This window comes from Ips typographus, linkage group LG15 (assembly GCF_016097725.1).
Source record: "Ips typographus isolate SLU linkage group LG15, UJ_Ityp_2.0, whole genome shotgun sequence".
Lineage (NCBI taxonomy): Eukaryota > Metazoa > Arthropoda > Insecta > Coleoptera > Curculionidae > Ips > Ips typographus.
Genome location: NC_138436.1, coordinates 4,213,027 through 4,226,224, shown reverse-complemented (window position 1 = coordinate 4,226,224; position 13,198 = coordinate 4,213,027). Strand labels below are relative to the sequence as shown.

General features: G+C 36.4%; 2 protein-coding genes across 2 annotated transcripts; one reads left to right on the top strand and one right to left on the bottom strand.

The window, feature by feature from the left end:
* Positions 1 to 210: 210 nt before the first annotated feature.
* On the bottom strand, positions 211 to 4,680 carry LOC145738427 (uncharacterized). The gene has a single exon (XM_081993244.1). The coding sequence runs from the start codon at positions 4,678 to 4,680 to the stop codon at positions 211 to 213; it is 4,470 nt and encodes a 1,489-aa protein (XP_081849370.1).
* Positions 4,681 to 10,006: 5,326 nt separating this feature from the next.
* On the top strand, positions 10,007 to 11,059 carry LOC145738426 (uncharacterized). The gene is made up of 3 exons (XM_081993243.1): positions 10,007 to 10,558; positions 10,621 to 10,768; positions 10,840 to 11,059. The coding sequence occupies exons 1-3, from the start codon at positions 10,372 to 10,374 to the stop codon at positions 11,057 to 11,059; spliced, it is 555 nt and encodes a 184-aa protein (XP_081849369.1). The 5' UTR covers positions 10,007 to 10,371.
* The last annotated feature ends 2,139 nt before the right edge of the window (positions 11,060 to 13,198 follow it).

Below are 13,198 nucleotides of genomic sequence, written 5' to 3'. Positions count from 1 at the left end.
TGATCCGTCTTTTTAGACTGATTGCCTGAAAACTGGCCAAACACGGGACTGGCAGTCAGTTTTCTCACATTAAAATAGTATTTACACTGGCTTTAGTCCGATAAAAATCTCTGACAAGGGTTTGTAATATTTGTAAATAGTACACACAGTAACTTCAAGGGCAAGAACCACTCTTGTTTAGTTTTTTCTGTCCAAAAAGAGTACTTAGACTCACGAAAGTCGAACGAATTTCATAGACTTAACGCCAGCTTCCCACAGTCCTCCAAAATGAGGAGAAGCTGGGGGAATGAAGTGCCATTGGGTTCCACCTGCAACTAAGGTATCTTGGATCTCTGACTTCTGTATTGTATTGTAAATTTCGTCATGGAGTATCTTACTGGCTCCTATGAAGTTGGTGCCGTTGTCACTATAGAGATGCGCACATCGTCCTCGTCTGGAGGTAAATCGCCGGAATGCTGCCAGAAACATGTCTGATGACATATCACTGACAACTTCTATGTGAATTGCCTTTGTAGCAAGACAGACAAAAATCGAGATATATCCTTTATAAGATCTGTATCCTCTGCCTTCTGTAGTTTTGATCTGAATAGGTCCTGCGTAATCGACGCCGGAATGCAGAAATGGGTGTGACGGTGTAATCCTGGGAACTGGAAGATTTCCCATCTGTTGCTCGATTGTTTGACCTTTGAATCGCATGCATCTTACACAGTGGCCAATAATCGTCTTCACTCGGCGTTTTCCATTTATTATCCAAAAACGGCTTCTTGTATAAGATAATGTCAGCTTATTTCCTCCATGTAGTGTATTGGCGTGAGCGTTCAGTATTACTAACTTTGTCAGGTGACTCGCATATGGTAAGATCATTGGATGTTTGCTATCGTAGCTTAACATTGAGTTTTGTAATCTTCCTCCAACTCGTAAGACTCCATTGTCGTCCAGCCATGGAGTAAGATTGAGTATTTTGCTACTAGTGTCTAGTTGAGAGTTCTTTTTTAGTTTTTGTATTTCTGGTTGGAAATTTTGGATCTGATCAATCTTGACTAGGTGTGTTAGGGTATCTCCCAATTCATCAACTGTGAGTAGTGTATGCGAATTCGTTTGTTTCCTGCATTTTTGAATAAATCGTCTGCAGTATGCTATAACTCGAGTCATGTGGTTTAATGAAGAAAATCGCTCTATAAGTTCATTTTTTGTTTTACCGTTTTGAGTTGCGATTGTAACATGGTGACACATTCTGGCCTCCTCTGTGGTGACTTCTATTTGGTTCGTCGGCGTTACGATGGTCGATTTTAACCACGATGGACCAGACCACCACATTGCATGGTTTTTTAATAGAGTTGGGCTTATTCCTCTTGATATAATATCAGCTGGATTGTCGTCAGTTCGTACATGGTGCCAATGTTGGTTTGGAACTAGTTTGGTGATTTCTGCTACTCGGTTGGCTACAAAATTCTTCCACCTGGACGGGTCCCCTTTTATCCACGATAGTGCTATTGTTGAGTCTGTCCAAGCGTGTACGGGGGTATCTTCTAGTGATAGGGTTGTAGCAGTCTTTTCTATTAGATGTGAAAGAAGCACGGCAGCACATAATTCTAGTCTTGGTAACGTAACTTTCATTCTTGCCGGTGCAACTTTGGATTTGGCAATTAGCAGAATTATTTCTGCTTTATCCTGAGAATTCTTTACTTTCATGTAGACTACGGCTCCATATGCCTTTTCGGAAGCATCACAGAACCCATGTAGTTCCACCTGACTGCTTTTGACTTGGTGGGTCCACCTGGATATAGTAATTTTTTCGACATTTTTTAACTCTGTTCGAAACATTTCCCATTTGCTTTTAATGACGAGTGGCACAGGATCATCCCAATTCAGTTTCTGCAGCCATAATTCTTGGATAAGGAGCTTCGCTCGGATGATTATTGGAGCTAACCATCCTAGGGGGTCGAATAACTTGGCAACTTCTGAGAGGATGCTTCTCTTAGTGATGGTATCACTGGTCGATATTTCGGTTTTGAATCTAAATGTGTCATCATACGGAGCCCAGTGTATACCTAGCGATTTCCTTATGTCATCTTCAGTTATTTCCAACGCTGAATGATCCTTAAGTTCATCCGGAAGATTTTGTAGTAACTCTGGTTTGTTGCTGGACCATTTCCGCAACGTAAATCCTCCTCGTTGAAACATTTTGATAAGTTCATCTTGTAGTGACAGAGCTTCCTTTATGGTATCAGCACCTGATAACAAGTCGTCGACATAAAAATCTCTCATTGCTGCTTTGGATGCATTTGGAAAATTGTGTCTCTCATCGTGGGCAAGCTTTTGTAACGTTTTAATAGCTAAGTACGGTGCTGCTGTTGTCCCATAAGTTACAGTCGTTAAGCAATATTCATTTATTGGTGTGTCACTATCAAATCTCCATAGGATTTTCTGATATTTCAGGTCGTCGGCGTGAATCTTTATCTGCCTGTACATTTTTTCAATGTCAGCTGTGATCACTACTTTCTGTGATCTCCAGCGTAGTACTATGTCTGATAGTTCTGGTTGTAATCTGGGACCTGCATACATGGTATTGTTGAGGCTCAATCCTGATGAAGTTTTACTGGAAGCATCAAAAACCACCCTTAATTTTGTTGTAGTGCTGGATTCCTTGAATACCGGTTGATGTGGGATAATATATCGATGCTGCAGCTCTGTATGTGGAAGCATTTTCATGTGACCAAGATTTAGATATTCCTGCATGAATTGCTTATAGGCGATTTCCAGTTCTTTGTTACTGCTCATTCTTTTTTCTAACTGGAACAGTCGTGCAGTAGCTCGTGATTTTGACATTCCTAATAGACTCTCTTTTCCGTTAAATGGGATTCTAACGGTGTATGTTCCATCGCTATTTCTTGTAGTGTTGGCTTCGTAATGTTGTTCGCAATAGTCATCATCTTCTGATAACGGACGTGTTTGTGAGACCTCTTCGACTTCCCAAAATTTGGTTAATTGTCTATCTTCATCAATGCATGTTATCATGCTAAGAACTTGTAATTTGTTGTCTGAATTTGTTGGCAAGTTTCCGGAAAGAATCCATCCTAATTCTGTTTGTTGGCCAAGGAGACCATCTTCAGTCTTTCGTATGCCTTCCAAGATTAACTGGGCATATTCTCGGGCTCCAAGAAGTATATCTACTGGGCCAGGTTTGTAGAATGTTGGATCAGCAAGGATGTCGTTCTTCCATTGTAATATGTCTACGTCAAGGTCTACTCCAGGAAGCGTTCGTGTTAGTTTAGGCAGAACAATTCCAACAACATCAAGCTGGAAACTGCTGGAAAATCTCGGCTTAATTAGTAGCTGTAACTGGGATTTTGACACTTGTGGTTCTCCTGCGCCAAGTCCTGTAACTTGTGCTTGAATTTTCTGTCTGGGCAGGCCGAGTAGGCTTGCAGCCTCTTCGGTTATGAATGCTGATTGGGAGCCAGGGTCGATGAGAACTCTTAGATTTTCATAGCTTCCATAAACATTTCTAACTCTAATGAGTGCTGTTGCCAAAAAAACCATCTCATCTTGTCGGCTAACATGGCTTGTTGTTTCGTTTTTGAACGCTGGTCTTCTGTTCTGTGGTGGTTTCCATGAATCGATGTGTAAGTATGTATGATGGTGATTGTTGCAAATGCGGCATTTCATTGATGAATTGCATTTGGATTTGTAGTCATGGTTTAAACAGTTCAAACATAGCTTTTTGTCCTTGGCAGCTTTTAGTCGAAGTTCTGATGATAAGGCTTTGAATTTTGTGCAGTGGTAAATCAAGTGGGCTTCATTGCAGTACTTGCAGGCATCAGTACTTCTGGGTTTGTTATTGTCATTATTGTTGTTTGAGTTGTATGGATTTTTCCTTTGTGCATCTGACATTGCTTCTAATGATTGGAATCTTGCTTGAAGAAATCTTCTAATCTCAACAAAGTCCTGTATTTCATGGGGCTTGCTTAGCGATTGTTCATAAAGCTTGTTGGTTTCATGATCCCATTTTCGGCAGATGATGCGACTGATAATAGGTCCCCAATTAGAAGTATCAATTTTTAGATTATTGATGGCTTCAAGACATTCCACAACTGTATCGTAAAGCTGCTTTATCTTGGATGGTGACTCATGTTGAATTACTGGAAGATCTAAGATCCTATCTATTAGTTTGGAGACTATGAGTCTATCATTGCTGTATCTGTCATTCAGAATATTCCAAGCAGGATTATAGTTGGTTTCTGCTATGGACAAGTGCTGGATCAGTCCTCCAGCTTCCCCTCTGACATGCGTTTTAAGATACTGCATTTTCTCTATTGTTGTAATTGTTGGATTTTCATGAACCACTTTGATGAAAATATCTCGAAATGTGACCCATTCTTCGTATAGGCCATCAAAATTTGGCAATTTGATTTGAGGTAAGACTATATTGCATTGTCTCACAGTTTGTTGTACTCCTTGAATCTTGTCTTGTAGGTTTTGTACTGTTTCTTCGTACTGCTTTTCAAGGTCTTGTATGGGATTCTTGATGGTATGGTCAATTTCCTGAACTTGAAGCTCGATGTATATTTCAGAAATAACGTCCCATTGCTTGGCTAACTTCTCTAGTAGGAACTGATATCGGCTTCGAGACTGCTCATTGATTAGTTCCGTTGATATGTCTCTTAAGGTTTGACTCATCTGGTGTACTCGGACCTCTTCTTGACTACTATATGAGATATCATCAGACCGAGTAATTCTCCGTGGTCCTCACCTATTTGGGTAGTACCAAAAAAGTTAGACGCTTCGGGAACACAAAAATGGAGAGTTGTTGTTGATTACCGCGGTTTAAATCAGAAAACCATTGATGATAAGTATCCCCTACCTAACATCAATGATCTTCTCGATAAGCTCGGAAAATGTCAATATTTTTCGACACTTGATTTGGCGAGTGGTTTTCACCAAATCGAGATGGATCAAGACGATATTGAAAAAACAGCCTTCAGCACTGATCAAGGTCATTATGAATATACGCGCATGCCATTTGGTTTGAAGAATGCCCCCGCTACCTTCCAGCGAGTAATGGACAACATACTTCGTGGTCTCCAGAATGAAAAATGTGCCGTATATCTAGATGATATAATTATTTATTCTACATCCTTACAAGAACACATCGAAAAATTAAAATCAGTTTTCGATCGTTTACGCGAATCCAATTTTAAAATCCAACTAGACAAATCAGAGTTTCTGAAAAAGGAAGTCGCCTATCTAGGACACATCGTTACCCCAGAAGGAGTGAAACCTAACCCAAACAAAGTAGAAGCTATCAAAAAATATCCCATACCAAAAACTACAAAACAAATAAAAGCATTTCTCGGACTTTTAGGATATTACAGACGTTTTATAAATAATTTTGCTAAATTAACAAAGCCTTTGACAAAGTGTTTAAAAAAGGGTGCAAAAATCGAGCATAACACCGAATTTATAGAATGTTTTGAAAAATGTAAATCCTTGTTGACCAATGAACCTATACTAAAATACCCTGATTTTACTAAAACATTTAACTTGACCACCGACGCAAGTAACGTTGCAATTGGCGCTGTTCTATCACAAGGCAAGATAGGGCAAGATCTCCCTGTAGCTTATGCGTCGCGCACGCTCAATGATTCGGAACAAAATTATTCTGTTATAGAAAAGGAATTGTTAGCCATTGTATGGGCTACGAAATATTTTAGACCTTACATTTTCGGACGTAAATTTAATATCATCACTGACCATAAACCGCTTCAGTGGCTTTTTTCTCTAAAAGATCCAAATTCTAAACTTCTTCGTTGGAGAATCAAATTGGAAGAGTACGACTATAATATTATGTACAAAAAAGGTAAACTTAATAGTAATGCCGATGCTCTTTCAAGAATAGAAATCCACGCCAATGAAACTCATCATTTATTAGATAACACTGATACTAATAATTTGGATAAAGACCAACCGCAACAAAATAATTCTGAAATAGATCAAATCATTCAAGACGCTTTAAAAACACATTTTCCAGACGAGACTGACAACGTATCACTTATCGTACATACGGACAACGACAGTATAGAATCCCGAGTTAATGAACCCACAGTACCTTCAGTTACGCAAGAAAATGAACAACCAGCTGATGACGATGACGTCACGGTGCATTCAAACCTTGAAAATCCTGTAGTAGGTATACCCGTGAGTAACACTGCAGTTAACTTTGGTCAAAATCAAATTATTTTCAGTTTAGTATCACATTCTCCAGCAAATCCCAAAATTACAATTTTGTTTGAAAAGAAAAAGAGAATACATGTTCAATTATCGGAAAACAACTTTGAAATTGATGTTGTAAATTTTGTCAAGGAATATGTATTACCAGATGTTCAATATTACATTTATTTTGAAAACCCTGATATATACGAGAAATTTTCAGCCACAATTCAAAAATATTTTAAATGGCCGTCCATTAAACTTTTAAGATGTCTTAAAAAACTAATTGATGTAACCGATAAAACGAGTATTAAGGAAATAATTAAAAATTACCACGAAGGAAAAACGAACCACCGAGGTATTGATGAAACATACCAACGTGTTAAAACAAAATATTATTGGCCCAATACCAAAGACGCTATACAAAGTTTCATTAATGATTGCGATATTTGCCAACAAAGCAAATATGAGCGTAATCCAATAAAAATAAAAATGAATTTAACACCAACAGCCAGTAAACCCTTCGAAATTGTTCATCTTGACACTTTTACTTTGGAACAATCTAAATTTTTGACAATCATTGATAGTTTTTCCAAATATGCGCAAGCCTATTTCCTAAATTCGCTTTCAACCACAGAAATAACGGACAACTTGATTCAATTTTTCTCTCATCATGGCATTCCAAAACAAATCATCATAGATAATGGAACCGAGTTTAAAAATTCGAGAGTTACACAAAATCAAAATCCATTTTATTTCACCATACCACCCTCAGTCAAATGGACAAATAGAAAGATTTCATAGTACTATTATCGAACATATCCGTTTACTTAACACTCAAGGTTTTGCTAAAACACCAGTTAGAATGAAAATGCTTTACGCTATTTTAGCATATAATCATTCAATACATTCTTCAACGCAATTAAAACCTATCGACGTTGTAAATGGTCATATTTGTAATGACGACCCATTTAATCTTGAAATTGATAAAATTCTAGTAAACGATTACATTAATGACCATAAAGAGAAAACAAAATTATTGTATTCAAAATTGAATTCAGATCTCATGAATAATAAACAAAAACTCATTGAGAAAAGGAATGAAAAACGAGACGAGACTAATATTTTTCAACCTGATCAAAAGGTATACATTAAGAAACACATAAGACAAAAAAGTGCTAATAAATATTCTAAACCTGTTAAATTAACTGGAACCAACCCTGTAAGAAAGGTAGTTTCTACCGAACGACAACCAAAGGTTCACATGGATAATTTAAGACGACCTCTGCAAAAAACATACTCATTCGACTAATTCTTGGTATTCAATTTCAGATTAACTGGAATTCTCGGATTTGAAGAAAAAATTGCCATCAAGAAACTTGATAACAATCCTGGAATAATTCCACTAAAACTAGGATTAGCAAGAGTAGAAAAGTATTCCCACGAACTCATACATTTTTACGACTTGAATCCAATCATTAAAGAAATTAATAAACTTAAAAATGAATCACTAATACTTCAACAACTTGTAGAAACAAATGAAGATTATCAATTTGAGATTTCTAATTATCTAAAAATTCTTAAATTTGCTGAAAATAGCAAGTCGACACAAAACTTTCTGAAATTTTGCCTCAACCTCAAAGAACCAAACGAAGACTAATCAATGCACTGGGATCGATTTTCAAATCAATCACAGGTAATTTAGATTATACTGATGGCGAACGATATGATAAATTGATTAACCAAGTTCAAACAAATCAAATTAAATTATCAAAAACAATACGTACGCAAAATTCTCTAACCGTGGCCTTAATAGATAAATTCAACGAAACGGTTCAGCAGATAAGGCATAACGAGAAATTACTTGAAACACGACTTCGTCAGATTTTATTATTTGTGGAAACGCAAACTCAACGTGAGAACGCGAATATGATAACCGACGTTGCTAAATATTCATATCAATTTTGCAAGACATAGAAAACTCTATCTCATTTTCTATGCTACAACAAATGCATCCGTCTATAATTAACACAGCTGACTTATATGTCGAATTGCTCAAAATAAAGCAGTTCTTAGAAAAGGATGAATTTCCTTTGAAATTAAATAAAAATACTATGCATTTATTTATTAAATACATCAGTATTAAAAGCTTTATCTACGGAAACAAAGTTGTATATGTACTTCGAATACCAATCTCATTTTCTGAAAGTTTTAAATATTATCACTTATACCCAGTTCCTATACTAACTGAGAGTCAGTTTCAAGTTATAGTACCGCGTAATAAGTACTTAATAAAAAACCAATTGTACTTTGCATATTCAAACAATCCCTGCAAAGAAATATATCCTGAGCATTTCTTTTGCGCAAATCTGGACATCGAACCTTTAAAGGCAAACAATCCCTGTGAAATCCAACTGTTAAAGATACTTCAAATTGCCAAAAAATGCCAATCAATCTATCTGGCACAATGATCACACGATTAGAAAACTCTAACCAATGGATTATAACGGTACCTAATGAAGAAACGTTCAAATTGAAATGCAATTCACAAAATGAAGTTCAACGACTTATCATGGGAACTTACTTGTTCGAAGTACCTGTAAGCTGCCGATTTAGTTCATCCAAAGGCACGGTAACCAACATCAAGTTTTTTGTTAACCAAACTCAACCCATGTTGTTTCCTGACCTGGTCAACAAACCATCTAATCCACACAAAGTGCCCAAAAACTTCATGGAAATTCAACTCACCGAAGACATGACCTAAGATCAATAAAAACTCAAATGTTGAATAATCAGCCGTTTCTATCTACAGAAACAATATCATATGTACCCAGTGTATGGACCATCGCCTGTTCCTGCCTTATGATCATAGTGGTAGCGTACCTCATTTATAAGAAGATGGAACGATCCCGTTGTTTGCCAAAAAGCAGAAGTAAACCAGCGGACAAAGAAGCTAAGGATCGTTTTAAAATAGAGCTAGCTGATGTCCAACTACCTCGCTAACCCTCGTCGTTGGATCTCAGGGGGGAGGAATTATCTCACCGCTCAGTACGCTAACCCTAATGAAGATTCACCGAGTCAGCACTGTCAGCAGATCCCCTCCACAGTCAGTGCGGACATTGGTCATTTCCATATTTTTTCTAGTTAGTCGGTAAAATTTATTAATCTAGTTAAGACATATTCTTTAACTGTATCTTTTGGTATTATTAAAGTTTTTTAAAAAGAAGTCTTCTGGTGCGTGACAGTTATTTCATGTTAATTTTTCGACACACTAAAACAAAAACAAAAGCAAAGTGACAAGTTGGCATTTGACATCACGACAGATCCAAGATGGCCGATCAGCGGAACTTGTTTACGTAAAGTCATCCGCCGGGTGACGTCACAGTGGATGCTCGGGGACACAATATGCCCTATAACCGAAAGAATCACTGGCGTGGTCTGTGGTTATGTATTACTCTTTGATTCTCTCTCTACATTAAAGTAGTCCATCTTCACAGAGTGGAGACATTACTTTCCTTTTGAGATAGGTAAGTTCGAATAATCAAAATATCTAAAAATTTAGATTCATTACTCATTGTTTAAAAAAAACATGGCAGCAGCACAAAGATGTTTTCTTTACAATCATAGTACTTGATAGATGTTGTCTCATACAAGTGGTTTGTAGAACTAGTACAACAGGTGTCCAGGAGCACCGTGGACATAGGAGATTAACATGGGAAAATGGTTTTGATTTTTGTTCAAGTTTTGTTTTCAAGTCATTGTTGCTGATACGGTTGCTCGACAACCGCTTAAGCTGGATTTATAAACTCTGTTGTTCCCGTTGCTCGTAATTCGTTGTTCGTGATTGGCGCTGTTCCGAAAATAACACATGGGGATTCGCACGCATACATTTATAAACCTCGGTTATCGCGTTGCTCGTAGTTTCCATTGTTGCTGGCCGTTATTCTCTGTTGTTCCCATTTAACCAAATTTTATTTCTGTTGCTCGTGATTCGCGATTCAACCAATGAGAGTGTTGAAACAGATCAGATGATATTGACATTTCTAACGTCAACACAAAATTATTAAAAGGCACGTTCCAGTCATTCGAGCGTTTTCTTGGCTTGGCTTCGTTATCTGTGCGTTTTTTTGTTGTGTTGCGTCGTTTTGTGTTGTGTTTGAGATGGACATGGAGGAATCGCAAGGAGAAAGTGAAGTAGGAGTAGGGTTGTCTGTAGAGACGGAGGAACTGCTTATAGACCTGATTCAAAACTATGAATACCTGTACAACTTGGCCCACAAGGACTACAAAAATAATATAAAAAAGGAAGCCGCATGGGCTGACATGGCGGCTGCCTTAAAAATATCAGGTATCTTGTTTGAGATGCGTTTTTATTATCCAATTATTACCATAATACCGTTCTTTTTTAAGTAAAAGACTGCCAAAAGATGTGGAAGACTCTACGAAACAAGTTTACCCGCGAGAAACGCGAAGGGCCTAAGTCGGGAGCTTCGGCAGAAGTGAGGTGGCCATTATATAAAAAAATGATGTTTTTTGAAAAGTGCCACCGACCAAGAAAGTAAGTTTAGATAATGATGTTGCATGATTCAATGAAGTACATGGCACTACATGGGTATGTCATTCAAACAGAACTCATACGACTACCCCACTCCCAACTACGTCAATGACAAGACCGCTTTCGGCAGCGTCATCAATTGCCTCAGTATCGTCGCCAGGGTCCATATGGGACACTATGGAGGTGCTGTTGTCGCCTGAGGCTTCCACTAGCAAACATTTAGAAGAAGAGACAGTTACAACACATGATCCAATAATAGATCCTGTAGAAACACTTCGATCTGGTAATAAATGATTAGTATTTTTTAAATATTTTCGACGACGACCTTAATCTGTCCCCTTTTTCAGAAAAAAAAAGGAAAAAATCTAGTCAACAACCCATTGTTGAGGCCACAGAGTTGCTCTCCGTTGCCTGAACTATATCGGAGCAGATGAAGGTTCCGCACAGCGAGAATAAATCATGTACTGACCACATCTGCGCTGTTTTGAATAATTTGCCACCAGAAGTTGCAAAAGAAAAAAGGAAAAAACTCTTAATGATTTTGTATGAAGACTAGAATAAGTTAGTTTAAGTTTTTTAGTCAAAAATTATTAACAGCTTAGTTATGAAACTGTCTATATAGTATTTATTTCACAATGTATTGTAAAGTCAAACCCAAACGGGTTTATAATAATGGTTATTTTTAACCTCAATGTTTTTTTAGGAACTTCACAAGTTAACCAAAATATAGAAGTCATAGATGTAGAAGTTTCCAACACTCAAATTATGGACAAATTAATTAGCATTGAGAACACATTAAAATTCGTATTAATGCGTTTAAACGCATTAGAAATTTCTAATAAGCAGGTTCCAGAAAATAACATAATGGAGTTGTCGCTGCCAATAAAACTACCTGTATCTTCAATAACTCTCCTTTTAGAAGCAGAAAATGAGATAATAAAAACGGAAGAGAATAAAAAGCAAATGGTAGGTAACATCGAATTTACAATGAAAGTTTGTGGCAGTATGTTATCACTTGTAAACATTTCAGATGCAAGTTCCTGCAAGTATCGGGAAAAAACGCTGCCGATTTCACTAGAAGAGGATTAGCGACAATTTTTACCAATGAATTGGCGGTTCAGTGTTCTTGGACAGGCCAAAAAAATAATTTCAGAGTAAAAGACTCTGAATTTGTTCGGATATTAAAAGGCAATTTTTTTTTGTATAAATGTATTATGTTTTACATTTATTATGTATCTACTTCACAGAAGCCGTACAGCACGTATTCAAGTCAGCCACGGATAAAGAGATTGAAACGTATTTGATGGATTGGTTCCGACATGGAAACCAAAGATTGAAAAGGTCCTTAAATTAATTTCATCGCGTTCAGAGCAGTCATAAATAAGAAATCGAAATTGATTTCAAATTGATATTTTTAAATGGATGGAAAATATATGTTAAACTTTCAGGTGAACAAGATTTATCATTAGGTTAGGCGTAGTTATTTTTTATTATTATACTCATAAGATATATGATATACTAAATATAAGTTAAGTATACAGGGTGTCCCGTGACTCGACCGACAATACCTTTGCCATGTCTAGGTGTTCTATGAGTCATTCTGATGACAAAAGGTCAGAGCCACTATACATATAATTAAATTCTTTTTTGCTTTGGAAAAATTAGATATGCAACAAATAACTTTTACTATTCATTATTAGGCTTTTCATATTTTCTTGAATATCTCTGATACAAAAACGAATTGACCTATGGTTGCTATAATTCTGTTAATCAGAATAACTCTTTAGAACCCTTTGTCCTGGTATACCTTTGTCTGTCGAGTCACGGGACACCCTGTATATTTGTAGTGAGTAAAAGTTAAGATTTGTTTTTATTTAGAATCTGTTCATTAATTTATTTTAGATGTATTTTTTAAATACATATTTTTTTCCCTGCATTTTATATGCAAATAATTTGAAATACTAAAAGATCTGTTTTAACAGGAATATGTTTTATTATACCATAAATAATAATTTAAAATTAGTGGTTTAATAATATTTTTTATACCTTTACTGCTACGGCACTAAGTCGTATTCGTAAGGCAGAACCATTTTGTTGAACGCTCTCGACAAGGATTTTGATGAATCAAAACTTTTTACTTTACGTTTAACTTAAGGTTATTTACCTGAAAGTAACTTTTATTTGGTTGGTTTGGATTTTCATAAAAGACTTATTTTTAAACTTTAAGATCTGTTATAGGTATATGCCAGTGCAGAAAGGAGATTTATTTATTCATGTGCAGCGTTACTTTTCATAATGTGACAAGCTGTGGTGCCTTTATTTTTGAGTTTAGAATAAAATTTCTTATATGAAAGTTTATAGGTATTTTGTATACATGCTGTCTGAGAAAAACACCAAGAACAATGAAATTAACAAAATCTACATTTTTAATGA

Coding starts and splice junctions, on each gene's coding strand:
- LOC145738426 (XM_081993243.1), top strand. CDS start 10,372: ATGGACATGGAGGAATCGCAAGGAGAAAGTGAAGTAGGAGTAGGGTTG. Junction 10,559..10,620: donor GGCTGCCTTAAAAATATCAG/GTATCTTGTTTG, acceptor TTCTTTTTTAAG/TAAAAGACTGCCAAAAGATG. Junction 10,769..10,839: donor AAGTGCCACCGACCAAGAAA/GTAAGTTTAGAT, acceptor TCATTCAAACAG/AACTCATACGACTACCCCAC.
- LOC145738427 (XM_081993244.1), bottom strand. CDS start 4,680: ATGAGTCAAACCTTAAGAGACATATCAACGGAACTAATCAATGAGCAG.